The sequence below is a fragment of the Copidosoma floridanum genome, unplaced genomic scaffold (assembly GCF_036245765.1).
Source record: "Copidosoma floridanum isolate Cflo_tuat_1 unplaced genomic scaffold, Cflo_Japanese_pri ptg000043l, whole genome shotgun sequence".
In the NCBI taxonomy this organism is placed as follows: domain Eukaryota; kingdom Metazoa; phylum Arthropoda; class Insecta; order Hymenoptera; family Encyrtidae; genus Copidosoma; species Copidosoma floridanum.
Genome location: NW_028321920.1, coordinates 219,366 through 246,808, shown reverse-complemented (window position 1 = coordinate 246,808; position 27,443 = coordinate 219,366). Strand labels below are relative to the sequence as shown.

The 27,443-nt window shown below is 41.1% G+C and overlaps 2 protein-coding genes across 2 annotated transcripts; both read left to right on the top strand.

Annotated features, from left to right (window-relative positions):
* LOC149373076 (uncharacterized) lies at positions 1-25,832 on the top strand. The gene is made up of 32 exons (XM_089597971.1): positions 1-132; positions 993-1,094; positions 1,517-1,649; positions 1,913-2,076; positions 2,145-2,305; positions 2,555-2,693; positions 2,981-3,178; positions 3,246-3,571; positions 3,653-3,821; positions 3,950-3,974; positions 4,046-4,167; positions 5,276-5,425; positions 5,495-5,635; positions 5,705-5,983; positions 6,505-6,678; positions 6,778-6,961; positions 7,078-7,197; positions 7,279-7,360; positions 7,472-7,486; positions 7,723-7,947; positions 8,018-8,169; positions 8,264-8,472; positions 8,549-8,943; positions 9,025-9,163; positions 9,222-9,504; positions 9,578-9,730; positions 13,491-18,227; positions 18,354-21,982; positions 22,109-23,692; positions 23,767-24,319; positions 24,391-25,450; positions 25,513-25,832. The coding sequence occupies exons 1-32, from the start codon at positions 1-3 to the stop codon at positions 25,811-25,813; spliced, it is 16,236 nt and encodes a 5,411-aa protein (XP_089454097.1). The 3' UTR covers positions 25,814-25,832.
* Positions 11,070-12,038, top strand: LOC106645469 (uncharacterized). Its single transcript, XM_014361341.3, has one exon. It carries the CDS (start codon positions 11,136-11,138, stop codon positions 12,015-12,017), a length of 882 nt encoding a protein of 293 aa, XP_014216827.2. The 5' UTR covers positions 11,070-11,135; the 3' UTR covers positions 12,018-12,038.
* Positions 25,833-27,443: the final 1,611 nt, after the last annotated feature.

The following is a 27,443-nucleotide window of genomic DNA, read 5'->3' as shown; positions in this document are numbered from 1 at the left end:
ATGGGTACCGTTCCCAACCATCAATCCCAAACGACTTCCTCGTCTCTGCTTTTATTGTCAAAGAGCGACACTCTTCTCATTGGTAGGATATGCACACACTTGTGTAAACGAAAAAGGCGCGCCTCCGTGCTCGTAATACGAATTTTCCACTCCATAGTTTTTTTTTTTTTTTTGGGTACCTCGCGTTATACTCTACACGTAAATTAAAAAAAAAAAGGGGCGGGGATTAAGGGGTGGCGGAAGTATTGAAGGCTCGTTGGCAAGTACACCTACTTGTACTATCGATTTCACGTTTAACCAACGGATTAAGTGACGCTCGGCACCGAACTCACTTCCCCTCGCCCGTTTCTCCTTAAAAAGGCAGAAACTCAAAGTACACCCACATACAATTGCACCGTGTGTTGATTACCTTCGATTGGTCCCTTTGTTTTTTTTCCTCGCTCTCATCGATACAAAAGTGGTTTTTTGGTGGTTTGGTGATTTCGAGGAAATTTCCAGCTGTTCGTATAATATACATAATATGTACAAAAAGGGTTGGCGAATGGCGTTACGTAACGATTTTTACTCCGAGCTCTTCAAACGGATCGCGGATGTAAAAGAAAAAAAAGATATAAGAGGCTTAAGCGAATGCATTTTTTTCCCCTCAATGCACTCGCAAGCTTATACATCAGCTACAAGTTCCTCCGTTGGGATGCATTGCCAATGTTTCTACGCGATTACTCCTGATTTTCGTTCGAGGAAGCAGTCGGAGCTGATAAAACTTTCTTTCATTGGCGCGTTTACCATTTTCGAGTCGATCGGCACAATGTCGCGAGATAAGGGGTACACGTGTACGGGAATCCGCCCAGAAAGCCGATCGTCCCCCGTTGATCCATCGCGAAACAGGTGACTTTAAACTCTTCAGTCCTGTGCGATATCCCCCCACCCCCCTCACAAGTTTTTGTTTTGTTTTTTTCTTTCTCAAGAGATAATTGGCAATTATCTTTTTGCAGAGCGACGCCACCACGGCATTTCTCCGGGCCGCGCGGTCCGGTAACCTCGAGAAGGTCGTCGAGTACCTCGACACTAACCTCGACATCAACACAGCCAACTCGGTAAGTTTTTTGTTTTTTCATTCATACTATACGTACATTTTATCACGCAACAATGAATATTCTGATAATGATGAGTTACTTTGTGACCTTGGCTTTGACGTTTTTACGTGTAATTGAATAATTTCTTTGGGTAAAAGATTTTTTGAAAAACGAAGAAAACGCACTTAAATGATAAATACAAGGTTGTTGATGCAAGTGCATTGAAACGACACGTTTGAGGCGTGCAATTGGAAATTAATTTTTTTTTTGTTTGTCATACACCACCGATTCGAACAATTAATTGTTCTCTTCGGCAGTTGATGGATAAATCGTGGTTGTTCATCGAATGGCGGCTAAAGCTGAATTTATTGAGCAAAAAAAAAAAAAAAAGGGAGGGAGGGGCAAGTATAACGTGAATAAAATGGATGACGCATTGGTTTCAGAACGGCTTGAACGCGCTGCATTTGGCTTCGAAGGATGGCCACGTGGAGATCGTGACGGAACTCCTGAAGCGGGGCGCAAAGGTCGACGCCGCCACGAAAAAGGGGAACACCGCATTGCACATAGCGTCCCTAGGTTGTACATGAATCACCCCTACTCTTCCACCCACCCAACAAACTTTCTCCTCTCTCGCGTGAAAGATCTCGACTGTACTCGAAGGAAACTCATTTTTTTTTTTTTTTTTTTTTTGCGCTCAATGGATTATTTCTGTTTTAAAATAAATGCTTGTTCCCTCGGGTTACTCGAGGATTAAATATAAATTCCTATCACCCCATTGAGTTGCCATAAACTACATTGCCCATCCATGAATGTATTTTAACGTCGTCTCATCCTCACAGCTGGTCAATCGGAGGTGGTGACCATTCTCATCCAATACGGCGCCGCCGTGAATATCCAGTCGCAAAATGGATTCACGCCGCTTTACATGGCCGCCCAAGAGAACCACGACCAAGCCGTCAAGATCCTGCTCGGCAACGGGGCGAACCAAAGTCTCGCGACGGAGGTACGTATAAACGACGTTTTTGTTGAAAAAAATGAAGCAACCTTAAACTTATCGCCGGTTTATCCCAGGATGGTTTTACACCACTGGCGGTGGCGATGCAACAGGGCCACGACAAGGTAGTCAGCGTGCTATTGGAGAACGACTCGAAGGGCAAAGTGAGGCTGCCGGCGCTGCACATAGCCGCGAAAAAGGACGACTGCAAGGCAGCCGATTTACTCTTACAGGTGAGAAAACAAAGCGACTTTATCGATTATCGGATCACCTTTCATCCTTTTCGCTCTATTTTTCTTTTTTCCACAATTTATTTATACCCTTTGTTGCCCGTTCATGGGAGCTAATTGTTTTTTTGTTTGCGCTTCGCTTCTGACCGCGTATACGCGTAATCGTCTATTGGAACGCGATCGAGCGAAACGAGGCGCAAAAAGAATAATGAAACGCACGCTCGAGGTGGTATGAGCACAGTGACGGCGATTGTTGTTACTTTTCAGAACGACCACAAGCCGGACGTGACGTCAAAGAGCGGCTTCACTCCGCTGCACATAGCCGCTCATTACGGCAACGAAGACATCGCCCGGCTACTCATCAAACGAGGAGCCGATGTTAATTATTTGGCCAAGGTAAATCGACCACCCCACCCTCCCCCTTTGTCTCAATGTACCTCTTCTTCAACTTATACATTTCGATCTCTCGCTGCGCTGCCGTAATTAATTGTCACGTGTCACGGAGCGCCGAGGAAAGAGATACGTGTATTGACGCGTTAATCGATCGGTCATTTGGAAATTAAAATGTAAGAGGCTCGCGACCAAAAAAGGAACTCGATTTGCCGTCTGACCACAGCTCGACTGTTTCTACTTGGTGCGTCAAAAAAAAAAAGCCTGTATACATCATCGGAATACTGTTACAGCACAACATAAGTCCATTGCACGTGGCGGCGAAATGGGGGAAAAACAACATGGTGAAAATCCTGTTGGAGCACGGGGCCGTCATAGACGCCAAGACGAGGGACGGCCTGACCCCGTTGCACTGCGCCGCAAGATCGGGCCACGAACAGTGCGTGACGACCCTCCTCGAGAGCTCGGCGCCCATCAGCGCCCGATCAAAGGTACAACGGTTTATCATTACAATTGGAAAAAGTAGGAAATAAAAACTTCCTTCCCTCCCCCTATCAGAACGGCCTCGCGCCGCTGCACATGGCCTCCCAAGGAGACCACGTGGACGCCGTCCGGGTGCTCCTGTACCACCGTGCCCCCGTGGACGAAGTGACGATCGACTACTTGACGTCGCTGCACGTGGCAGCGCACTGTGGACACGTGCGGGTGGCCAAGTTGCTGCTCGATCGTAAGGCCGATCCCAACGCCCGGGCCCTCAACGGGTTCACGCCCCTCCACATCGCTTGCAAGAAGAACCACATAAAGGTCGTCGAGTTGCTCCTGAAACACGGGGCGTCCATCGAGTCCACCACCGAGTCCGGCCTCACGCCGCTCCACGTCGCCAGGTTTGCACCGGCAAACAAATAAAAATAAAATAAAATAACAAAAAATAATGGTCCACCCCGTGAGCATACTTTGTGCTTCAGTTTCATGGGCTGCATGAACATCGTGATCTACCTGCTGCAGCACGAGGCGAGCCCGGACGTGCCCACCGTGCGCGGGGAAACGCCGTTGCACCTCGCCGCCCGGGCCAACCAGACCGACATCATACGGATACTGCTGAGAAACGGGGCGAAGGTTGACGCCCGCGCGAGGGTGAGGCGTTTTATTCTTCTTTATAGGTTTTTTTTTTTTTTTTAATTTTTTTTTATTTTTTTATTGAAACGATGGTGTAATAAAAATGGCGTGGATTAATTTTTGGAAAATTTCCCTTCCGGCGACAGGAACAGCAGACACCTCTGCACATAGGTAAGCCAAGTGTCCAAAATTTGTTTAGAGCGAAAGAAAAGAAAAGAAAAGAAAAAACCAATTGTCCGCAGCCTCGCGTCTGGGCAACGTGGACATAGTGATGCTGCTGCTGCAGCACGGGGCGGCCGTGGACACGACGACCAAGGACATGTACACGGCGCTGCACATAGCTGCCAAGGAGGGCCAGGAAGAGGTAATGACGGACGCCGAGCGCTTCGAGCTCGGTCGCATCGCCGAGCTCGTGAGTCTGCGTAACCTGAGGTTCCTCTACTGGAACCGGCGCCGCGAGTACCTTATCTGATGAACCTCATCTCGTTTTGCCGCGTTTTTTATTTATTTATTTATTTATTTTTTTTTTTTTTTTTTGTCGACACGACGCTGTTAGGGTGTATTTTTGGGTGCACCCACTGTGAAAATGTATATGTGAGCTGTGTGTGCTATGATGGACTGTACTTTGAGTGTACTTTGTACGTCGACGGTATCCGGCATCCCATGAGAAACGAGAAAAAAATACAACCCGCCCGAACTGCCCCCTGCGTAACATTGTTACACCGTAATTTTTAAGATTTCATCTTTCGTCGCTGAAACCGCCGCCGTTTCCTTTTTTCTCGCCGAATCATATATATATTTTGTACAGTCACACGCGCAATATATCCACCCTTACGCTACTTTATGTCATCGTACCGATTTTCAATTTACTTCTCGTCCACCGGATGACTATGTTTTTTTTTTTTTTCTCTTTCTCGTTGTCAATTCACTTCAACTCAACGATACCTTTTAATTTCTGTACTTGCGACGTTTTGCTTGTTTCATCGATTTATTTTATAATTCACCCGTAAACAATAATAATAATAATAACAATAAAAGCTGTTATTCGTTTGTACATCACTTTGTTTCACGTTTTATTTTTCACTCTTTTTCTCCATCAGCTTCTTGCGACACCTCACTCAACATTGAACATGTACATTTTATTTTTTTCACTTTAATCGTCGTAAGTATATATATATATCCATGCACTCCCCATTATTTAGCTGAGTGCACAAGCAGAATAGTTGTTGATACACACTTGTTGACACGAGTGGCTTTTCATGGCTCTCATGCCCCCGCGGGACAGGTAAGGTATTTGTATTAATATCCTGCCTTTATTCACCAAGGTGCTTTTTGTACTTTCACCCCAATAACCGTAAATATATATACGCTCACAAAGTTGCGTCATTAACCGTGTCCAAATATACTCACACGACTAACGAAAAACCCTCACTGTTGGCGCGTCGCTCACACCCTTGGTCGTACTTTGGCAGGTCGCAGCGATTTTGGTGGACAACAACGCGTCGGTCACGGCGACGACGAAAAACGGCTTCACCCCCCTGGCGGTGGCCGCAAAGTACGGCAACATGAACGTCGCCAAGATACTGCTGCAAAAGGAGGGCAAACTCGACGCCCAAGGAAAGGTATATTATTTTACACTTGGACGATATATATATATATATATGTATAATCATATCGTGTTTTTGCCTCAGAACAACATAACTCCCTTGCTGCTGGCCTGCCACTACGACCACCCGAACGTCGCGCAGTTGCTGATGGAGAAGGGCGCCTCGCCGCACCTCGCCTCGCAAAACGGCCAGACGCCGTTGCACGTGGCTGCCCGTAAAAACCAGGTAAAACAATAACCCGGCTAGAAGCAAGTGTAAGAACGTTGAATAAAGTGTACGCTTGGGCCGTTGCAGATGGACATAGCCATGACTCTGATCGAGCACGGGGCCAAGGCGGACGTGGAGTCGAAGGCGGGCTTCACGCCGCTGCACCTGAGCGCCCAGAAGGGCCACTACGACATGACGAACCTGCTCATTGAGCACGGGGCCGACCCCAACCACAGGGCCAAAAATGGCCTCACGGCTCTGCACCTGTGCGCCCAAGAGGACTTTATCAGGGTGGCGTCGATCCTCGTCAAGAACGGGGCCCACGTCGAGAGCCAGACAGAGACCGGATATAGGCCCATACACGTGGTCAATATACCCTTCTCTTATTACTTCGCACTGAGATTTCTTTTCCCACCAATATCCCGGCTGTTCCCGGAATGTTGCGCTACAAGCGGCTTTTTGTCCATAAAGTGCCATTGTCAAACTAACATCAAAGAACGCCGCATCTATATTTCAAGGGTTTTTTTCGGTTGATTTTCATTGCGTCTGTACGGCGAACTCGAAAAATTACATGATTACTTGAGTCTGTAACGATCGTCGTAACGATATAGACTGAGCCTGGCGAGGTTGACAAACATCCAACAGTTTGGAGTTTGTTATTCTCACTCCTTGATCAGCTCTTACTGATAGTGTGCTTGTGCACTGACCCTCAAGTAATTACTTTAACTATTTTGAGTTTGATTAAGTGAACGAAGAAATAAATTTATTTCAAAACAAGTCAATTGGGTGCCAACAGAAAATATTTACAAACGGGCTTCCTACGTATTGTATACACCTTTTTTATTTTTATTTTTAAATGATTTTTTTTTAAATCAACCCCTGTACAGGCGGCCCACTTTGGAAACCTGTCGATGGTGCGTTTTCTACTCAAGCACGGAGCCGAGATAAACGTAAAGACCAAACAAAACTACACCCCTTTGCATCAGGCTGCTCAGCAGGGACACGCTCACATCGTCTCTGCTCTTGTCGAGGGCAATGCTTCACACCGTGCTCGCACCAATGTAATTTTGAATTTAATTTTTTTTTTTTTTTTCGAACCTTTGGACCATATTTTTGTTGTTGTGTTGCAAAATCATAAAATTTTAACTCACGTTTCGCAGGACGGATTGACTGCCCTCAACGTAGCCCAAAAATTGGGGTACATCTCGGTGATGGAAGTACTGAAGGGCCTGTCTTACGACGGCGTGACGCCGGACAACAAGAATTGGGAGGAAAAGTACAAAGTCATCGCCCCGGAGAGCTTACAAGAGACGAGTCTCATGTCAGATTCCGACGACGAAGGAGGTTCGTACCGATTCCCATGCCGATTTTTCGTTTTCGTGAAAATTTTTATTCCACAAATCACGTGGGCGAAAAGATACTCACAACGTAGTGCATAGAGGATTTGTTGTGCTCGACAGGTTCGGATGCTCTGATGAGCGAACAGCCTTACCGGTACTTGACCGCTGATCTGATGAAAAATCTGAGGGACGATTCTTTGCCGATCGACGTCACGAGGGATGACCCGATTCACAGACAGGGTGAGTGAGGCTTGATTTGGTCCCTCTGGATATTGATAAATATTGACAATTCATTCGATATTTCTTGCATTTATTTTACAGTTTCCAAACAAGAACACAAGGACTTTGTTCAAAGTAGCAATTATTGTTCTGCTGAGAACTTTGACAGTAGCGACTACTCGAAGTAAGGATTTTACGTTTTTAAATTTATTTGAGAAAAAAATCATCGAAAATTAATGCTATAGACACAACTTACTAACACTAGAAAATTTTTTGTATTTTCATGCATCACCAGACCTCATTTTAAATCGTTAGTATACATCAATCTTCTGCAAAAAATTCATGCGCACGAATGCACTCTTGGTCATAACTGCACTTGATTATTTATCAATTTCTCTGCTTCTATTCCCATGTATAGTTTTCTTAACCCAAAGTAATATTAATTCATGTAGTGTTGATGCTAAAAACTGTGTCATAAAGATAAAAGCAATTTTAATGTTTACCGAAAAACAACCAACAATCGTCAAAAATGAAAAATATTTGCAGGTTCCTCGTGAGCTTCCTAGTGGACGCTCGGGGAGGCACCATGAAGGGTTGCCGACACAGCGGTATCAGATTAATCGTGCCGCCGAGGCGCGCGACGATGCCGATCCGTGTGACCTGCAGACTCGTGAAACCCAGCAAAATGACCAATCCTCCGCCGTTGATGGAAGGCGAATCACTCGCCACCCGCGTCATCGAGATGGGACCCGTTGGTGCCTCCTTTTTGGGGTTCGTTTTTACTTTGAGAAATTAAAAAACAAAAAGAAATATGCATGTAATGTGTCCCGTTATTTCCTAGACCCGTCTTGATCGACATACCCCATTTTGCCTCGGTGGCCGGCAAGGAACGGGAAATCATCATTTTGCGCAGCGAAAATGGCGAGACTTGGAAGGAACACGACAATTCCACCGAAAACGACGGCAACGACTCGTTGCTCAATACCCCTTACGGTACAACAATTTATTAATGTATTTTTTTTATTTTTTTTTCACATTAAAATTGTATCCAATTGATGTACGTAATCAAATTCCAATCGCATTTTAGACGCCCACATGAGCACCGTCCATTCGGGCAGGATAACGCGAATAATGACGACCGAGTTCCCGCAGTACTTTGCTGTGGTCACGCGGATCAAACAGGAGGTTCATGTGATCGGGTCCGAAGGCGGGATTTTGGTCTCCAGCGTCGCCGACGAGGTCCAGGCCGTCTTCCCGCCCGGCGCTCTGACCAAAAAGATCAAAGTCGGCCTGCAGGTACATTCATATTTATCAACCGATCCTTGAAAAAATCGGCATTAAATAAAAAAAACCCCTTGTGTATAACGTTCAGGCCCACGTGATCCCGGCCGAGTTGACGGCCAAACTGCTGGGCAACTGCGTGGCCGTGTCCCCGGTGATAACGATAGAGCCGCGGCGGCGCAAGTTCCACAAGCCGATAAGCCTGACGCTGCCGGTGCCCAGGGCCGCCAACAAGGGCATGATTAACCACTACGGCGGCGAAACGCCGACGCTACGGCTGCTGTGCAGCATCGCCGGTGGCACGAGCGAGGCCCAGTGGGAGGACGTGACGGGCTCGACGCCTCTGAACTTCACCAACGATCGGGTGTCCTTCACCACCACGGTGTCGGCACGCTTTTGGCTCATGGACTGCAGGAACATCCAGGAGGTCCCCAAAATGGCCACTGATCTCTACCGCGAGTCCCTCTTCGTGCCGTTTGTCACAAAGTCAGTTGGACACAGGTCCTTTTGTTACTTTTTACTGGGGATGAGCGTATATGTTGTGTTAATACCGGGGTGTTTTCGCAGCTTCGTCATTTACTCGAAACGAATGGAGGAGGTGGAAGCCATCCTGAGGATCCTGTGCATGACCGACAGCAAGGAGGGCATCCACACGTTGGAGAAGCAAGAGGAGTTCTCGGAGATCGTCAAGAGCCGCGACGTCGAGGTAAACGAATCTTTTTTCTTCCCCCCCCCCTTTCTGTAACCCTGGACTTTCGCTTCAGACGCTGGACGGCAAGGATCTTTACATCGAGTTCACGGGGAACCTGGTGCCGGTCACCAAGTCCGGCCAGCAGCTCAAATTCACGTTCAGAGCCTTCCGGCAGAACAGGCTGTCGTTCCAGGTGAAGGTCAAGGACCCGCAGCTCGACCCCGTGGCGCGGATGATGTTCATGCGGGAGCCGAAAGTCGCCAAGGGCGAGCCGGCCCAGCAGCCACTCTGCGTCCTCAACATCGTCCTCCCCGACGTCACCTTCAAGGACAAAAACAAAGGTATACCCTTTTACTGTTCGTTTCTCCACTCTCGCGCGGGCAAATTTAACGCCACTCCTCTAAAATTATTATCTCGTATACGCTGCAGCCATGGAGGACGCCCACATACTGGCCGAAAAGTTGGAGCTGCTCAAGTCGAGCTACAAGCTCGACTATCCGGACGAAAAGGGCGATTACCCGAAGCGCACGTCGCCCGGCGAGAGGAAGTTTATCACCGACACCCTCCAGAAGGAGCACCCAGGTAAGGAACGGTAGACTTTACCCGTGGCCCCTTTGTAGGAAAGTAGAGCATACGTAAATGAGCGTGCAAGAGGAAATCCAACACCCGTCCAACTAACAAAGATACATTTAAAAAAAAATAACGAGCACATTTCTAACGGCATTGGTAAAACTAAACATCCATCAGCGATCGCGTGCGCTTGCATTGTAACGATACATTGTGTGTGTGTGTCGCAATGATAACATCATACATCACATGGATGTGTTGTGTTGGTATCGGTAACGAGTAGCGAGCGTTTTGAAAAAGAAATGAAAAAAAAAAAAAAAAAAAAAAACAACCAGACAGTCGATCCGACAGAAGCTTTGTACCGAATTAACGATCAGCGACCCACCGAAGCTCAAGGTGTGCTCATCCGATGCGTAAGTATGTATACAAATGCGAGCACGCGTGTGTATAACGATTCGATGATTATACGCTTTGTTTACCATTTATTCCGTCTTCCTGTTCCTGAGAGTTCGGTTCAACGCGCAGCCACGCGCACATTCCACACATCTGGAACATTGTGTGTACGCCCATCGGGGTAAGGATGAAACTATGCCTGTAATCCAGTTATGGAAAAAGCTCCCAGACCGCGCGAGGCTTCTAATAATTCAATTACCCGCTAAGAGCATCAACGAATTTCTCTCGCGAGGTCCCTCCCCCCCCCTCTCTCACTCTGATCCAGTCCATATTTGCCTTTTTTTAGTGTACATATAGTCGGTACTTTGTTGTTGTTGTCGCCTCCCGACTGACCCTCGAACCGACTGCGCGTGGACCTGCGCTACTTTTCTTCGCTAGCGTACCCTTAGGCGACTAGAAGTAATAATCGTCGCTCACGTGCTTCTTCGCGGAGGCTCAGTTTTTCCTTGGGAGCCGAGCTGGCATATCATCCGACAGTTCCAAGACGTGAGTCCTGCCCTTATTTGCTATACCTCTTTACTAACTGCTGTGTGCGCGTGTGTTATTTCCACCCCCTTTATTGTGCTTGTTGATCATATATTATATCGTGATTTGATTATCATCTGTCGTTTGCGTGGGTTGATCGCTTTTGTTGGTGTTGAACGAACATTCGATATGCACTTGTTCGATAACGGCTTTTCGATCTAACGGCGTATACTTCAAAATCATCGCTTCCAGTAACCCTCAAAGAACCCAGAAATCATCATCATCGCTTGTCACATCTCCAAAAACGTATAAAGCCAATCTTTTGTTACTTTGGTTTTTCAGATTTCTTTTCTCCCTCCCCCGCTAGAATAACCCTCACGAGTGCCAGTTAGGCCCCACCCGCGTCTACACGGTAAAAAAAAAAAAAAACAAAAAACAAAAAACAAAAAAAAAACACACCAAGTGGATCTCGTTGCGGAATCGGTGACAAGAAGGAGTAGAAATGCAGGAGCAGCAGGTGAGCTCGCCCGTGATTCAAGTGACGGCCTCAGAGGGCGCCGCGAACGGCGAGTGCCCGCGCCACGCCGCCAAGGCCAAGCGCAAGGCCCGATCGACCCGCCGGCGGCTCAACGCCATGATCAACAACACCTCGCTCCACTTCTCCGACACCGACTCCGAGGGCGAGCTTGCCACCCCGAGGAACACCACCCCCAACCACCACCACCACCACGCCAACAACGCTAACCTGTTGCGCCCCGTCATCTCGGTGACCCTCGACGCGAGCGACGACTCGTCTTGCGGCGCCGGCCGGCGCAACAGCTACCTGGAGAACCTCACCGATGTCGACGAGATCTACACGAGCGACGTCGAGAACAACGAGCCGACCGGCAGGGCCACCTCGCCCCGGGGCAGCCTCGCGGTCGAGGTGGACAACGCCCAGCAGGGCGAGACCGATCTCGAGGAGATGTCCAACGAGGAGGACGAGGAGTCGGTCCAGCCGCCGATCCTCGTCAAGCGGCGCTCCGACATCCTGTGCGACTTTAACGGCGAGATGATCACAACCAAGGAGGGCGACGGGCCATTCTCCGTGGAGATCCGCAACCAGATGTCCGTGGATGAGTCCTCGGGGCCGGCTTGCGAGACGCCGGACTTGCCGGGGCTGGCGGTGCCGGCGACGGACACCGAGGACATGGAGGCGTCCGACGAGGACGTGGAGGAAGCCACCTGTGGGCTGCGCGCGGTTTACGAGGGCTTCGACCTCATAGCGGCGTCGCAGATCGTTATGACCAACGTCGACAAGATGGAGCCGCAGCTGTTGACCGTGCGGGGGGACGTTGAAGATGCCATCAGCGACAGTCACACCGATGTCGAGGACATCGAGTAAACTGCAAAAGGCCGAGTGTGTTGGGGGTGGGGGGAGACTTGCGTTTCCGTGGATTGGTTTCTTTTTTATTTTTTACTCGAGCTGCGATTGCGATTAGCTGGGGAATGGGGGTGCTACGTGTACTCGAGGGGCGGAATTTTAATTTTGTTTTTTTTTTTCTTTGGTGATTTCGTGTGGCTTTCATCAGGTGGGAGTTGAAAATATTTCGAGACGTTGGCCATTTATTTACACTGCTGATTTGACTCACTGCAGTGCAGTGCCTTTTTTTCTACATGGAATTGAGTCTATCGTTGAGCATCAGCTTTTATACTCGACGATGAATAATTTTTTTAATCAGATTGCGTTGTTGGAACGGTGTATTAGATGAGATGGTTTTCTCTTGAACCCACGTTTCTAGTCACGTAATCTCAAACAGATTCAATTTAGGGAAAAATCTAATGATGCGAGAAGCCGATTTTTCCGTCGGGTTGAAACAAGACGAATAATCAATGTTATCGCTGGTTGGCGGTGTTTTACCTGTTGGTTGCAGACGAAATTGCCGTCCTTGATATTGTTGTAGACAAAGTATTCAAATATGAAAAACGATCATAGATACATGTTGCTATAATTAAATTGAGATAAAAATTCAGTAGCATATTTTTACTGTGGACTATTTGGGAACGCATTTAAGAAAATCTGATAGATATGTATTTTCATCATAAAAATTAATCGTTTAATAAATTTTTGATGAATTTTACTGAATTTTGACACTCAATTTCATGAAAAAAATTGTTGACGAATATGGTACAATTTATACAAATTAATATATTGAATGTTGAACAATTATACAGATTATAAATTACCGTTGTTGCCGTCATCATTGTTATAATATGATTCAAGATGTTCTATTTAATCGTTGTATAAACAAAAAATTATATATATAGTTATTTTCACTATAAAATCAAGATATCGTAGATACCTTACATGGAAAAAAAATGCTTACCGAACATTGCGTAAATATTGACTCTTTGCTTTTCGAAAATTTTGACGCCCGTTTTACGAAAAATTTGCGAGAATGTGCAACAAAAGTGTTGTTTATGTTGTTGATATGATGTACAAGTCCTTGAATGAAATAAATGAGATTACATTGGAACTGAGAAATTCTTATTTTAGTTTTGTCACAATAAATTTCATAAATAATACACTACAAAAAGCGTGATGCATAGATTAGAACAAAATACCTTTAAAGAATTGTAAAATACATTAAAGTTAATTATTATATCGTTCTGATGTTTATTTATTGTATCTTTACTAAATCTTACAATAAAAAATCCATCCCATTGAATCGTGTAATAAAGTGTATGCTTTAGAAAATGTTATGATTATAACAAGCTTACACAACATTATTTAACGATGATTGTTAGGTTGAAAATAGCCATTATACCAAAAAAGTTGCCAAGGACAAATTGATGAATAATTTTTCGCTTTTTTTAGATGCAGTTGGTAGTTTGCTTGCTCACAAATCGACCATCCCCTTAGAATCCGTAGATTCTAGTTACTCGGGCCAAGACCTCTCTCCGACGACTGAGAAGAAAACTTATTCGGAAAAGCGGCGCTTTTGGGAAGACATAGCGCGTAGCAAACGTGAAAGCTTCCAACGAAGTGAATCCGAAGTGTCACACACTTCCCAACTGACATATCACGATAGCGACAGCGAATGCCTCAGTGAAGTACGAGAGCGCAGCGAGGATGAGGCCGTTGATCAGGAACATTTGGTCGATGCCGGTCTTTCGGTGGACATGTCGGAGTGTACAGTTGCGGAAAAGGCGCATTACTTCGAAGAGCAAATACAAAAGGAAACATCAGCTGCTAGGGAATCACTAAAGAGTCAGTCTTCTCAAGAATCAGCAAGGATTGCAGCAGCTAGGCTTTCAGGAATTTCTATGAGTAGCGAAGATGATAGATCTCTGGAAGTCTTTGAAGAAACGGAAAGGATTTTGGAAGAAAAGGCTAGGCAGGAAATCGAAATGAGAGATAAGACTGGAAAGGTTGATGTCAAGGAGTGGGACGAAAGAAAGGAAGAAAAGAAAGATTGTACTACAGAAAAAAGTGAAAAGCAAAAGAGTAGAGGAGAAATAGCTTTGTTTGATAATAAAGTTGTTGTTAAGGAAATGAAAGATGATAAAAAAATGGGCAAGGGTGAAGTTCCCAAGAAAGGAGAAAGAAAGAAGAGTAAGGACGAAAAGGAACTGTTTGGAAAAAAAGACTCTGCGAAAGAAGAGAAAAAAGATGAAAGAATAAAGAGCAAAGATGGAAAAGATGTACTTGGAAAAAGGCAGGATTCTGAAAAAGATAAAACTGATCAGAAAAATGATAAGGTAGAAAAAGAACTTTCAGTTGGAAAAAGTGATTCGAAAGAATTTAAAAGTGAACAAGAAAAACAAGATAGTGAAAAGAAAATAAGCGTGAAAGGTGAATCTACAGAAATGGGTAAGATTACATCTGAGTTAGCTTCTAAAGAAACAGTTTCGAAAATTGATAAAAAAGTGACGAGCACAAAAAGTGATTCAAGTGAAACTAAAATTAAATTAGACACAAAATCCAAAACCGTCACAAAGACTGACACTGATAAGGAAAGCAAAGCCAAGGCAACCAAAATGCAAGAAAATGTGTCAAAGCAACAGAAAGTGGTTGAATCTAAATCTTCTGTGGTAACTGCAAAATCAACTAAAGTTAAAGAAGAAACATCTCCAAAATCCATACCACAACGTCAAAAGTCAAGAGAAGAATCTTTCTCTAAATCACCACCGAAGAAAGACAAATCAAAAGATGAGCCTCTTTCTAAATCTCCACCTAAGAAAGATAAACCAAAAGATGACATCAAAAAACCTTCACCTAAACTTGAAAGGCCGAAAGAAGCAACAAGTAAGATGCCATCTAAAGCAGACAAAGGAAAAGAAATTACTACAACAAAATCGAAAATTGAGGAAAAAGTTAAACTTGTTTCACCAAAATCTATTTCTCCTACGAAAGAAATATCAAAACAGGAAACTTCACCGAAATATCCTTCAAAAAGTGAGAAATCGAAAGTTGAAATGATTTCTCCAACTAAAAAAGAAAAAATGCAAGTTGAAATTCCTCAACTATCAATACTTGTAAAACAGGAATCGAAAGAAGAACTCAAAAAGTTTTCAGAAAAAGAAGCAGAGCTTGACGAAACTGCATCGTCGAAAGCAGACTCAAAAATCTCTGTTTTAGATACTCGAGATAAAATAGGAGATCCTGTTAAACATGCCGCTATTACTCCTGCTACTACGATCGAATCATTAGTAAAGGACTCAAAAAAAGATACAATATCAACAAGCCCACCACATAATTTGTTAATAAAAGAGTCTGTTACCATTCTTCCTGTATCTCAAGTAGTTGAAAAACAACCTGAAAGTATTGCTGGTGCTCTAGGATCAAAGAACGATAATTTTCAAAAAAAATTAGATCAAACTTTAAAAGATTCATCGCAAATGATCGAAGTTAAAACTATTCTTGATACTCCTGCTGCCTTAACAAAAGACATTAAACAAGACAAAACTATCGAATCAAAACCAGAAACACAACTACGTCAAAGCTCTTCAATTGAAACGTATGAAACGGTAAAAACGCAATCAATGTTTGATGATACGAGTGTATATCAAATAAAAAATGAAAAAATAGCTGCGACCATGACACAAAAAGATACATTCCTAGAAAAAAGCTTTGCAGAAAAATCTTTAGAAGAAGCAAAACCTGCAAAGCTGCAAACAAAAACTCCTGAGCAAGAAAAATCTGTAGTTGATGTGATTGATAAAATCCAAAAGCCTACACCATCAAACAGGACAAAAACTGTATGTTATACGCTATCTTCTACTGATATTAAACCAACAGCAATACCACTCATAACATCCAAACAAAAAGTGCCAGAGCGTGAAAAATCTAAAGATGAGATTTCAAAGTCTGCAACAGCAAAAAGAGAAAAATCTAAAGATGAGTTTCACGTTACATCACCTACTACAAATAAAAAACCGACAGAGGCTGAATCAATTGCTCTAAAAAAAGAAAAATCCAAAGAAGAAATTTCCAGTTCCGTGATACTACAAAGAGAAAAGTCGAACAACGAATTTTCTCTGAAATCGCCACCAGCAGACAAAAAACCATCAGAGATATCTTCAATTATTCCCAAGCGTGAAAAATCTAAAGACAACATTCCAAAGTCGATGATACCACGAAGAGAAAAGTCAAAGGAGGAATTTTCTATAAAATCATCACCTCTTGTTTATAAGACACAAACAGAACTATCGTCTAAAGTTTTAAAGCAGGAAAAATCTGACGATAAAGTTTCAAAGGTAGAAAAACTCAGAGACGAACTTCCAACGTCATCCCTCGTGGATGAAAAATCTGTGAACTTACCATCAACAGCTCCCAAGCGGGAAAAATCTAAAGATGAAATTCCGAAATCGATGATACCACGAAGAGAAAAATCGAAAGAAGATTTTTCTGTAAAATCAAGTCTGTTGGATAAAAAACCAATAGAGCTGCCATCTACGGTCTTGAAACGTGAGAAATCCAAAGATGAAATTCCAAAGTCCATGATACCAAAAAGAGAGAAATCTAAGGATGAATTTTTAGTGAAATCAACATCAGTAGATAAAAAATCACAAGAGGTACTGACAACAGCTCCTGATCGTGAAACATCTAAAGATGAAATTCCAAAATCAATGATACCACGAAGAGAAAAATCGAAAGATGAATTTTCTTTGAAATCGCCTCTGCTGGATAAAACTACAGTAGACACGCAAGTAATGGCTCCTAAACGTGAAAAATCTAAAGATGAGATTCCAAAGCCCATGATACCAAAAAGAGAGAAATCTAAGGATGAATTTTTAGTGAAATCGCCATCAGTAGATAAAAAATCACAAGAGATACTGACAACAGCTCCTAAGCGTGAAACATCTAAAGACGAGATTCCAAAATCTATGATTCCGAAACGGGAAAAATCGAAAGATGAATTTTCGTCAAAATCGCCACCAGTAGATAAAAAACCTTCAGAGATACCATCAACTGTTCCTAAACGTGAGAAATCTAAAGATGAGATTCCAAAATCAATGATACCCCGAAGAGAGAAGTCAAGGGAAGAATTTACTTTAAAATCACCTCCCACGGATAAAAAACAAACATTATCGTCAAGTACAGGTCTTAGTGAGGTTAAATCTAAGGATGAGATTCCCAAGTCTATGACGGCAGAAATGGAAAAATCTAAAGATGCAGTTTCAACAACGTCACCCCATTTAGATAAAAAACCCACAGATTTACTGTCAACAGCTCCTAAACGTGAAAAATCAAAAGATGAAATTCCGAAATCAATGATACCTCGAAGAGAAAAGTCAAAAGATGAATTTTCTCTAAAATCGCCTCCATTGGATAAAAAAACAGTAGAATTGCCGTCTAAAGTTCTACAGCATGAGGAATCTGAGGATGAGATTCCAAAGTCTATGATATTAAAAAGGGAACAATCAAAAGATGAATTTTTGGTGAAACCCACACCAGCAGATAAAAATAAATCAGAAGTACCGTCAACAGCTCCCAAGCGTGAAAAATCTACGGATGAGATTTCAAAGTCTATAATACCGGAAAGACAAAAATCTACAGATGAGTTTTCTTTAAAATCACCTCCGTTGGATAAAAAACCAATAGACATGCAAGCAATAGCTCCTAAACGTGAAAAATCTAAGGATGAGATTCCAAAATCAATGATACCACGAAGAGAAAAGTCAAAAGACGAATTTTCTGTAAAATCACCTCCCACCGATAAAAAACAAACAGAATTATCATCTACAGTTTTAAAGCGTGAAAAGTCCAAAGACGAGATTCCAAAATCCATGATACCGAAACGGGAAAAGTCTAAAGATGAATTTCCGTCAAAATCGCCACTAGTAGATAAAAAACCTTCAGAGATACCATCAACTGCTCCTAAGCGAGAGAAATCCAAAGATGAAATTCCAAAATCAATGATACCACGGAGAGAAAAGTCTAAAGATGAGTTTTTCATGAAATCGCCACCAGCAGATAAAAAATCGTCGGAAATATCTCCAACGGCTCTTAAACGAGAAAAATCTAAAGATGAAATTCCTAAATCTATGATACAACAAAGGGAAAAATCAAAAGATAAATTTACTATTAACCCACCTCTTACTGACAAGACACAAATAGAATTACCATCAAAAGCTCTTGAGCAGGAAATATCAGAAGATAAATTTACAAAGGTAGAAAAATCTAAAAAAAACGAATTTTCTACATCATCCCTTGTGGATAAAAAACCTATGGACTTACCATCAACAGCTCCCAAGCGTGAAAAATCAAAAGATGAAATTCCGAAATCAATGATACCTCGGAGAGAAAATTCGAAAGAAGAATTTTCTGTGAAATCACGTCCTCTCGAGGATAAAACTAAAGATTTACCATCTGTTATATCCAAAAGAGAAAGATCTAGTATTGAAATTCCAAAATCTATGATACCTAAAAGAGAAAAATCCAAAGATGAATTTTTAATAAAATCTTCTCCACAAGATGTAAAAGACAAAGGATTTCCATTTAATACTACTAAACGAGAAAAATCTATTGGTGAAATTCCAAAGTCTATGATTCCTCGAAGAGAAAAATCCAAAGATGAATTTTTAATAAAATCTCCTCCACAAGATGTAAAAGACAAAGGATTTCCATTTAATACTACTAAACGAGAAAAATCTATTGGTGAAATTCCCAAGTCCATGATTCCTCGAAGAGAAAAATCCAAGGATGAATTTTTAATTAAATCTTCACCAAAAGATGACAAAGATACAGTATTATCATCTGCTGCTCTCAAACGAGAAAAGTCTTCAGGTGAATTTTCGAAGTCGATGATTCCTCGGAGAGAAAAATCTAAGGACGAATTTTCCATAACATCTCCGATCGGTAGACGAGATAGTAAAGAGTTATCATCAACCAGTTTTAAACGTGAAAAATCTTCAGGGGAATTGTCTACTTCAATGATACCACGGAGAGAAAAATCAAAAGAAGAGTTTTCCCTTCAATCACCTCCCAAAAAAGAAAAGCTGAAAGACGAATTTGCCTCAAAACCTCTGCCGAAGCGAGAAAAATCTAAAGAAGAAACACACAAAGCAGTTCCGAAACGAGAAAAGTCTAAAGATGAAATCCTCTCTAAACCAATAATGAGAAAAGAAAAATCTAAAGAAGATGTAACACCTAAAGTTGGTGTAAAACGTCAAGATTCAAAAGGTGAAGAGTCAACAAAAACTGGGGTAAAGAAGACGGAATCATCTGGAAAAATTTCACCGAAAAAAGATGATGTCAAAGATTTACCTTCTAAATCCGGTGTTAAACGGCGAGATTCAAAAGAAGAACAATCCAAAGGTAGTACGAAAAAAAGTTCAGAATTTACTCCTAAAGTTACACCTAAAAGAGAATCGTCTAGGGAAGAAATACTTAAAACTTCACTAACTAGAAGACGAGATTCCAAAGAATTGAAAGATGAGATACCAAAGACTCCTGTGGCAAGAAGAAGAGATTCTAAAGAAGAATCTCCGAAATCTTTAACGAAACGTGAAATACCTCTAAAAGATTCAGATTCAAAATCTAGTTCTAAAAGTAGTTTGCCTTCTCCAAAATTCTTAGAAAAATCATCGAAAAAAGAATCGGAAACAGTAACCGTGACTAAGACAGAAAAGAGTAAAGAAATTACCACTCAAGAACATCAGGAGTACACAAAAAAACAAAGTAATATATCTCAGTTGTACTCTGGTACCTTCAGGGGTGACCCAAAAGATGCCTTTGAACTTTTGGAAAACACAAGTGCCTTAAAAAATTCAGACTTGATTGCATCCCCTAGTGTTATTACATCTAAAGTTGACCACAAAGCTACAAGTTTGTCTGAAAAAAAAGAGGTCAAGTCCTCTGAAATAGATACTGGTAAAGAAAAAATTATTGCTCTTGAAGAAAAAGAAGATTTCCAGAAAAAGGAGACTTCTATTTCGATGTTACAAAAAGATTGTTTTGACGATAAAGTTAAAGAAAAAAAAAGTAAAGGAAAAGAAACATCTGAAAGTGTAACTCAAAAAACATTAGTTAATTTAACTGATGACTTTGAAAGAGTCCAAGCTTCTGCTTTACAAAAAGGACAAGATAGCAAACATAGTGTGGAATCAAGAAGTGTAGAAAATAATGAAAAAATTGTGACCACGACAGAAACATCAAATTTATTAAAAGAAAGTACTGCCGGTACACACTTTAAATTAGAAAAAGATCTACAAGATGAAAGTACAAAACCAGACGATGTTGGGAAAATCCTAGAAAAATCAATATTTGAAGAGAAGATTAAAGATGGTTCAAAAACATTTGATGTAAAACAAGACTTTAAAGAAGATGTAGGTGCAACAGAAAAAGATTTAACAAAAACGATGATTGAGTCAGGTAAAAGTGTTATCGATGTCGTTACGATTCCAGCTGGTGGAACTATTGAGTCTGAAGATTTTCATGACAAGATGGCTGATGATCTGACACAAAAATTAAGTACAATGCGTAATGTCATGGACGATTTGATTAACCCCACACCATTAAAATCAATTCGAGATAGCGAAAGTCTTAGTTTGAGTGAAGACATAACAAAAGATGAATCGTCATCACTTCAACTTTCTCTATCTCAAACAAAATTATCGGAAGATATTACTATTAGTCCAAGTATGTCTGAAAAAGTAGACATCAAAGACATAGGTGAAACAGGTAAACAAACATCGATACTAAAAAAAGAAACAACGCCATCGCTAGAAGCAACTAAATTAGGCAAAAAACTTGTTGATGGAAAATTTGTTTCTGAACTTTCTGGAGCTCGAGTGCTCGAAATATTAGAACCAGAGATTGAAAGTCAGTCCAGACAGGATTCCATCGATGTATCTTCAATTGAAGTAGATGAGATTAAATTTTCAACAACAGGTCACGATGTTCCAATAAAAGAAGAAAACCTGCACGAAAGTCCAGCAATAGATTCATTAGATGCCTTAGAGCGTGATATTTCCATGAGTTCAGTCACATTCTCTGAAGATACAAATATTGACTATTCTCTATCACAAGATGGTAATAAAAAACAAGAGTTTGGTTTTGATAAAGTTTCCATTAAAAGAAGAACTGAAAAAGACTCTTTTGAAATAGAAAGTCCACCACTTGTTTCGCCTAGATTGAAAGTCAAAGAATTAGAAATCAAACCAGTCGACTGGATGATTGGTGATGAAAAAATAGAAGTTTCGGAAGCCTTGGAACCCTCTGAAGCATTTGACAAAGAACTCGAAGAATATCAAATGTTGCTAAAGCAACAGCAAGAAGGTGTTTACATTCCTGGTGAAAGAAAATTCGAAATACCGCAAATACAAGAAACATGCTCAACGTCATTTGACGAGTCAGAGTCTACAAAGCTGAGTGGAAAATCAAAGTTTACTGTGATTCCTGTAAGTGAAGAAGATTTTGATATGGAGAAAGAATTGGTAGAAAATAAATTGGAAATTAGTTGTCAGGAGTTAATGGATACTCTGCAGAGAGAATACGATGCTAAAACACCAACGGATGATAGATTAGAAGAAATGGCTGCAAAATCATTTCATTTCATAACTATAGATGACGATGACGGTTTTGATTGTAGTGAAAAAAAATATGAGACCCAATTAACGAATCTATCGGAAACCCGCAATGAAAGCTTAAAATTCTCTGATATACCTTTCGAAACAAAAACCGCCATCAACGTTATAGAAGGAGAACAGTTTACAAGTTTGGTAGAACCTTTAAAGCTAACTGAAGCAGTTAGTCAATCAAGAGACAGTGAATTGCTACAGTTATATGAAGAACAGTTTGAAGAAACTATGCAAATAAAAGACTTAAAAAAAAATCCCATTGAGGAAAACAAAAGCACAAAGGTAGCAGACAAACATGAGACTAAAACATCGGAAACAGTTGAAAAAACATTGGATAATTCAAATCAAGCTGGAGAAATAAGTAATTCAAAAAAAGAAACGGACACAATTAGTAGTAAAAAAGTTGAGCAGGTAGCAAACTTAGATACAAAAGACAAAGAAAAGTTAAAAACAGAATTTGATGTACAGACTGAAATTGGAAAAATTGATAATTCTTCTGAAACCATAAACAAATCACGTGAATCGCTAAACGAAAAATTATCTTCTGAAGTAGATACGTCTGAAAAGGATAAAGAGGACAAGAAAAAACAATCTTATGATTTAGAAAACTTTCAACATCCACCAGAACCATCTGAAATGTTGTTAAAAATGGATGATGAAAAAAGTGAGAATGAAGAAAAAAAAGATGTTCAACTTTTGTCGTACAAGACATTTGATCCCGAAGATTTGAAAAAACAAGATGGGAGTCAAGGCGTGACAGGCGTTCAAAAACTTCCAAAAGCAGAATTTCATAAAGAAGGAAGAATCGACATGCGATCAAAAGCTTGGGACGATCACAAACGAGTTGGAGACAAACGTGAAAAAGCACATTCACACCAGGAAACGAGTCCGTACAAAGTAAAAAAGGAAGATTTTCAAAATGTCAATATGAGTGCTCGTTATGCTATCACAGTCTTAGATCAAGTTGTAAAAAAAGAAATAGCAGAGGTAAAAGAAAATCTTGAGGCAGCTAAGCAAGATCTCATTGAAGAGTTGAGTGAAAATAGTGAAAACATGATACAAATAAAAGATTCACCTTCGGAATTCCAGTTTAAACTTCAACCTGAATCAATTCCAAATGAATTACCGTTTCTTTACAAGGCACCATCTCTCGAAAAAGGAAGTGATACAGAAAACTTTTCTTCTTCTTCATCGCCGGTAGCGAAACCTCGCCGACACTCAGAAATCACTCGGGAAGAAAGTTCTTCAGAAAGTAGTTCCGCCGAAAAGAAAACGTCAGAACAAGATAAGAGTAAAACTTCGATAATGGTTGAAAGTGAATCCGACCAAAGTTCGCAAAAAGAATCAAAAGATACATTCGAATCATTTTCATCGTCCCAAAAAGTAGTAAGTAAATCAGGCTCTGATGCGGAGGTAGCGACAAAAGATGAAACTTTCTCATTACAACCACCTCAACCAGCACCTAGACGTCGACCAAAGCCTTTTCGTGGTCAGCATGGTATCACCTCGGAAAGTGAAGCTGACGTTTCTAGTAGCGGCGAGAGCAATTACCAATCCTGTGAATACGAGAGCAGCAGTCGTCCATGTTCCTCTGACGTCGAGGCTCTGCAATCAGCAGCTCACCCACTTTCTTCTACAGCGTCAGAATACGAAACAGCAGCAATGTCAATGGAGCATTCTTCGAAAGGAACTTCACAAGATTACTTTACCGCTATGAATACATTAAGTTCGAGAGAATCAATGAAATCGTTAGCTTCAATTAGTTCCGGACAAATGGGTAGTCTAGACAGCGCAAGTGAGTTATCCGAAACGATTATGGCGTCTGAACCAGAGTTGGACCAAGATGCTTTAGATGAAAATCTGGAAAACATATTAGACGACGATATGAAGAGTTTCGACGATGTATCTGATGATGAGGAGAAACATTTAAAAGTTGATCCCGAAATCCCTTGTATGATGAAACGTTCCAGCGAAATGATCTTCAGTCAAGTGGTAAATTATTTGTGTATTAAAGATATTATTCATTTGCTTTTATATTATTTTGGTGAAAAATTTTGTTTTTACAGATCACTCAAGAATCATCAAGTGAGGGTCAAAGTTTGGGTGCAAAGTTAAGTGATTCTTCTACACTTACAGATAAAGAAACTTCATCGTCCATAACTAATTCAAAATCTGGTAGTGTCTCATCTGAAGCAAATGTCTGTGTTACGAAAAGTACAACAACTCAGAAAGTTTCACAGCAGATCATGACCACTAGAAATATTTCGGAACAGCCAGAGTCTGTGGATGAATCGATTTTGAGCTCGTCCGATTTAAAAGCTGAAACTTGCTCATTCGAACCAGATTCATTGGAGGTAAAGAACACTTCTACATCGAGTCTTGATGAAGAAAGTGCGGAAGGGCATGGGCCTGGTTCCGGATTGACGTTGCAACAGCAATTGAGTATGACATCTTCATCGATGTCGGGCGTTTCTTTGGAAACAGTTATAGAGAAAGAACATGCCGATCGTAACTCTCCAGACAGCGACTCGTTTGAATTAGTTGATAAGCCAGACATTATTGACGATTTTGTTGTTATAGAAGAGGTTGGTCGAGAAGCCGATGAGTTTGATTCCGAAGGTATTTAAATACTCAAATACGCGTTCTTTTAGTCTTGAAAAGGTCTTGTTTACATTAAAATATTTTTGTAGGTAAAGGTATTCGTATTAGCTCCACATCTTTCGTAAGTAGTAAGATCTACGATCGAGACGTGGAAAATCTTATAATGGAAAAACAGGATCTTCAAAAGCCTCAAGCTCAATCGACGAGAAGTACGGCTGAACTATTCGATTTTGAATCTGAAGAAAGTCCACCTCAAGCATCCAACGAAGATCAGTATTCACAATCTTATTCCGACGAGGAGCAGTACAGTGAAAGCGGTAAAAAGTGGGTTGAAATGCAGTTCCAACAGAACGAAACTCGCATATACGATCTTGAATACGAGCGTGGCCCTCTGGAAGACATAAAAGAGGAAGAAGTTGCAGACTTTGAAGCCGGAAGCAGTCGTTTTGGTAGTGTTGGTAGCCAGAAAGAATCCATCGGTAGCATTGGCAGTATGAGAGGCAGTTTCGGCAGTACTCCTGACAATTATGACATTCTCACAGCCAAACGGTACTTCAAACCAACGGACCATGACAACGTGTCACTGAGTTCGCTACAAGAATTTGAACACCTGGAAAATGCAGTGGCACAGGAAAATGCAAAAAGACGAGAACAGCAGCATAGTAGTTCCCAAGATTCATCGAGTAACGGCAGTCTACCAAGGAGGTATCACGCTAGTAAATCGGGCCACGGCGATGACGTTTCGATATCTTCGGTGAAAGATTTCGAAGTTCTCGAAAAAGCTTGCAAAGAAGCCCACATGATCGAACTGAGAGCTAGAGAGGAAGAAGACTTGCTGGATCACGAGAGTCCCGAAAATCGGTACAAACTCGAAAGCTTGGCCAGAGCGAAAGCTGAAAGCCAAGGTAGTGCACCCGGATCCTTTAACCCGAGCACGTCGGGATCCGATGATTACGAAAAGAGAATCAAAGAAATCGATGAAATCATAAGATTGGCGCAAGCAAACGTTGAAAAAATAGAACGACACGACGATACCACGGAAGACATATCTCAAATTGATCTTACGGACGATAAGCCGACTGTGCCAGTAACAATCATTGCAGCTGAAACGTCAACTTCGTCTGCTCCTGTAAAAGGTTCGTTAATCAAATAATCAGTTATCGTTTAAATTATATAATTTTGTTACATACAAACATATTAATATTTTCAGCGCCACCAAAAAGCGCCAGTGATATGAATTTAATGGACACGAGTACTGATTCCTTGGAGCTGGAAGGCAACGGTGGACGAAACTACAACGTCATGTGCCAGAGTTCGGATTCCTTGGAGTTAAAAACAACATTGGATTACCCATCGATTAGTTCAGACTCGTTAAATAACGTGAAGGATCCCAAAGAGGAGCAAGAGAAGCGGTTTAGTAGTAGAAGGATCTCGTCGGATAGTCTGGATTTACCTGCGCAGGAATCGCAGGAGTCAAAGGATAAAAGCAAGGAGAGCTCCACTGACAGTTAAACTAGAGTCTAAAGATTCGAAATATAGTAAGATTCACTTTTTAATATCTTTCATCATAATTTTGATAAGAAGGTATCATTAAAACTTTTCTATCAATTTATTTGTATATATTGTCTATAGAAAATGGACCACAAGGTGAACGAAGCGAATGGAAGTCAGCTTTAAAAGCACGAGCTTCCGCGCGCACATTTAAAAAAAACCGTGAAGTAAAAAAAAAACATTCCGAGGCACGTGTTGTATGTCTCGAGGAGGGTGAGTGGCGGAGGGCAGACGGAGGGTTATCCCGAATTCTGTAGGCACCGCCGCGAGTCACGGCGCCGTAGCAAAGTATGCATTCCTTTATTATATTTTAAATTTTATCATAAAAAGGAGGCATCATCGAATTTTATCAATTTCGCGAAATTAAAATTTCCTCGTCGTTTTTATCGTAACTTATATATATATATTAAACCTAAGAAGCCTCCAGTTTCATTTACGCGAGATATATAGTTTATAAAGAGTGCGGTGGAGGAAAAAAAGAAATGGTATTAATGGAGTCTGACAATTTAATACTCGATTAAGTGTTTAAGATTTATAATGACTGTAATGGATAAATTGAAAAATTTTATATATGTATAAACGAAAGAAAAAAAACTATTGATTATTCAAATGTTCAGGGAGGGTTGCACAGAGAAGAAACGGAAAGATGGATAAATGACGCTTGGGCACACGTAGATTTTGTGAAAAATCTTTCCTAGGCAAATTTTAATGAGACATCGTTTTTTTAATGCTTTTTTATTTGTGTACGCTGATGAAACTGGACGTTTAACATGCATGAGACTCGTTTTTGTGATGCAGTTACTGTCTAAAACGCGAAAGCTGAAAATAAATACATTTCATTGCTTCTCGTTGCTGATGAAAAACAATTTAAGTGACAAATTAAGAAAATGAGCGCAAAAAAATTATGTACGCATATAAACAATTTTTTAATGAAATGCAGTTTGAGAAAAAAAATGCTTGAAATCAATTTGTCGTGAAATACAATAATCATTATTTCTATGTATCGCAGCTCTATCTTTAATGTCACTCAGGTAAAATTCAGTTAAAAGCAAAATTCTGATCGAACAAACACTAAGTATAGAAGAAAAAAAATAGTGTAATCCATGATGTACTTGATGAGTTGTACAATAAAAATGTTAACAAATACACACGCAGTCACAAAACACACAAACGTACTCAATTATAAGAGACAGAAAAAAAAAAAAAAAACTAATGGGTCGCTCCCAAATCGCTTGGCCGTTTATTCTTAATGTTTCATACGACACTATGCATTGCGTTTGTAATAAATCGTCATGTTTGCGGAATGCTATTTGTATGTTCTCAAGTTGTATGATAATAGTGCTGTATTAAAAGTGGCATATTTTATAAGCATTTCAAAAATCGATTTGTTTGGCTTTATTTCATTCGATACCCTCCTCTTGCACTTTTCAGATTTGATTCTCATCGCGATACAACTATTTACAACTAACTACAACCTCATATTTTATTTACAAAGTAGAAAGTTAATATATATCATTACATTTTTTTTAAACGCAAATAAGAGTATAAAAGTTTTTTCGTAGAAAATTTTCAATTCATAGTTTTTAAGTAC

What these genes read in the sequence shown, in the direction of transcription:
- LOC106645469 (XM_014361341.3), top strand. Translation starts at nt 11,136, where the DNA reads ATGCAGGAGCAGCAGGTGAGCTCGCCCGTGATTCAAGTGACGGCCTCA.
- LOC149373076 (XM_089597971.1), top strand. Translation starts at nt 1, where the DNA reads ATGGGTACCGTTCCCAACCATCAATCCCAAACGACTTCCTCGTCTCTG. An exon ending in ATGTTAATTATTTGGCCAAG is followed by an intron (nt 2,694 to 2,980) that starts GTAAATCGACCA and finishes ATACTGTTACAG; the next exon opens with CACAACATAAGTCCATTGCA. An exon ending in GATATAGGCCCATACACGTG is followed by an intron (nt 5,984 to 6,504) that starts GTCAATATACCC and finishes ACCCCTGTACAG; the next exon opens with GCGGCCCACTTTGGAAACCT.